Source organism: Symphodus melops, assembly GCF_947650265.1.
Source record: "Symphodus melops genome assembly, chromosome: 22".
NCBI lineage: Eukaryota > Metazoa > Chordata > Actinopteri > Labriformes > Labridae > Symphodus > Symphodus melops.
The window spans coordinates 19,767,536-19,770,035 of NC_136712.1; the positions used below are offsets into that span (position 1 = coordinate 19,767,536).

A 2,500-nucleotide genomic window follows, 5' to 3' on the forward strand; every position below is an offset into this window, starting at 1 on the left:
TCACCTGTACTGGTTTCCTGTATCTCACCTGTACTGGTTTCCTGTTTGTATCTCACCTGTACTGGTTTCATGTTTGTATCTCACCTGTACTGGTTTCCTGTTTGTATCTCACCTGTACTGGTTTCCTGTTTGTATCTCACCTGTACTGGTTTCCTGTTTGTATCTCACCTGTACTGGTTTCCTGTTTGTATCTCACCTGTGCTGGTTTCCTGTTTGTATCTCACCTGTACTGGTTTCCTGTTTGTATCTCACCTGTACTGGTTTCCTGTATCTCACCTGTACTGGTTTCCTGTTTGTATCTCACCTGTACTGGTTTCCTGTATCTCACCTGTACTGGTTTCCTGTTTGTATCTCACCTGTACTGGTTTCCTGTTTGTATCTCACCTGTACTGGTTTCCTGTTTGTATCTCACCTGTACTGGTTTCCTGTTTGTATCTCACCTGTACTGGTTTCCTGTTTGTATCTCACCTGTACTGGTTTCCTGTTTGTATCTCACCTGTACTGGTTTCCTGTTTGTATCTCACCTGTACTGGTTTCTTGTTTGTATCTCACCTGTACTGGTTTCCTGTTTGTATCTCACCTGTACTGGTTTTCTGTTTGTATCTCACCTGTACTGGTTTCCTGTTTGTATCTCACCTGTACTGGTTTCCTGTTTGTATCTCACCTGTACTGGTTTCCTGTTTGTATCTCACCTGTGCTCTGCAGCATCAGCCGGCTTCATCCTCTTGGGGGCGCTGTTCTCCCACTCTGACCTGAGTGCGTGCTCAGTGCTCTCTGAGCTCCCCTGATGACAGAGAGATGACGACTCAGTGTATTTACTGTAGAGACACTCCAGACGTGCCCGAGCAGGCTCCGCCCCTAAAGGCCCGTGTGTTTGACGTGTTGGGCACGTTTAGAAGAGGCGAGCTTCAGAAGGTTCACCCCTCACAAAGTGACACTTTGAAACAAAGTGTGTATCACTAAATAACTCGACTTAATGACAGTGAGGTGTCATGTGACTCGATGGTGTTACAGGGTCTCAGGTCTCTCTCACTGGTCAGTGGAGGTTCAACATGGCAAAGATCTCTCTGAGGATCTGAGAGATCTGGATCTGGATCTGGATTTACATAAAGATGGCCTGGGCTGCAGCACGGGGCCGAGACCACGTTTAGCAGGACAGGTTCCACTCAGAGCAGGCCTCGCCATGGTCATATCCAGAGCATGGTGGTGGGAGGGTCATGGTCTGGGGCTGCCAACATGTACTGTGACATACTGAAGCATGATCCCCTCCCTTCAGAAACTCCAACATGACCACGAACACTCCTCCAAGACGACCACGGCCTCGCTGAAGAAGATGAGGGTGAGGGGGAGGAGTCTCTCCCAGCTCAGTGACGTCATCATGGAGGAGTTCAGGCAGTACTGGAGGATCATGGTGGCTCACTGGGAGGAGTGGACTCCCTTTCTATCGAGTGTTTTTAGCGGCTGACTCTGATCGGACTCATCGATGGTTTAAAAATGAAACTTTTGTCGCTCACTTTGAGTTTTTTGGATTCTTAACGTCGATGCTTAAATGAAAGTTCATCAAATTTAGCGTCTGACGGGTCGAACGTTCACCTGCACGTCATAATGACGCAGACTGCGAGCCCTGTGATTGGTCCACTGAGTAGCATCATGTTTACTGAATGAATCACGCTCCGTTATGACCAACGTCTGCTCAGCGACTCACACGCTCTGTTTCAGTCGCCATGGTTTCCTGTGTGTGTGTCTCTCACCATGGTCCTCTTCCTGTTGGCGTGTGAGTCGTCTCTCTCAGCGTGGAGCGGCTTCCTGTTCACGTCGTCTCGTAGATAAGCTTCACTTTGAATCTGCAGCTTCCTGTTGGTCAAACACGCTCAGCGTGAACGCCTTCATCACGTTACAAACATCCTGTCCTCTAGATAATGATGGTCATGACTCCGCCCCCTTTGAACTCTGGAGGGAGGAGTCTGCCCCCCAGGACACTCCCCTCAGCTGTTAGCCTCATGAACAATGTACCTGTGTGTGTACCTGTGTGTGTGCGTGTACCTGTATGTGTGTATGTGTACCTGTGTGTGTGTGTGTGTGTGTGTGTGTGTACCTGTGTGTGTGTGTGTGTACCTGTATGTGTGTATGTGTACCTGTATGTGTGTATGTGTACCTGTATGTGTGTATGTGTACCTGTGTGTGTGTGTGTGTACCTGTGTGTGTGTGTGTGTACCTGTGTGTGTGTGTGTGTGTGTGTGTGTGTGTGTGTGTGTGTACCTGTGTGTGTGTGTGTGTACCTGTGTGTATGTGTGTGTGTGTGTGTGTACCTGTGTGTGTGTGTACCTGTGTGTGTGTGTGTGTGTGTATGTGTACCTGTGTGTATGTGTGTGTGTACCTGTGTGTGTGTGTGTGTGTGTACCTGTGTGTGTGTGTGTGTGTGTGTACCTGTGTGTGTGTGTGTGTGTGTGTACCTGTGTGTGTGTGTACCTGTGTGTGTGTGTGTGTGTGTATGTGTACC

At 48.6% G+C, this 2,500-nt stretch overlaps 1 protein-coding gene across 1 annotated transcript in view; it reads right to left on the reverse strand.

The window, feature by feature from the left end:
• Window positions 1-2,500, reverse strand: part of arhgef39 (Rho guanine nucleotide exchange factor (GEF) 39) — a 5,090-nt gene that overhangs the window by 221 nt on the left and 2,369 nt on the right. The window contains exons 2-3 of the mRNA XM_079335221.1: window positions 1,752-1,854; window positions 693-784 (exon numbers count right to left, since the gene is read on the reverse strand). Of these exons, the coding sequence (XP_079191347.1) occupies window positions 693-784; window positions 1,752-1,854 (195 nt within the window). The remainder of the gene's footprint in view (window positions 1-692; window positions 785-1,751; window positions 1,855-2,500) is intronic.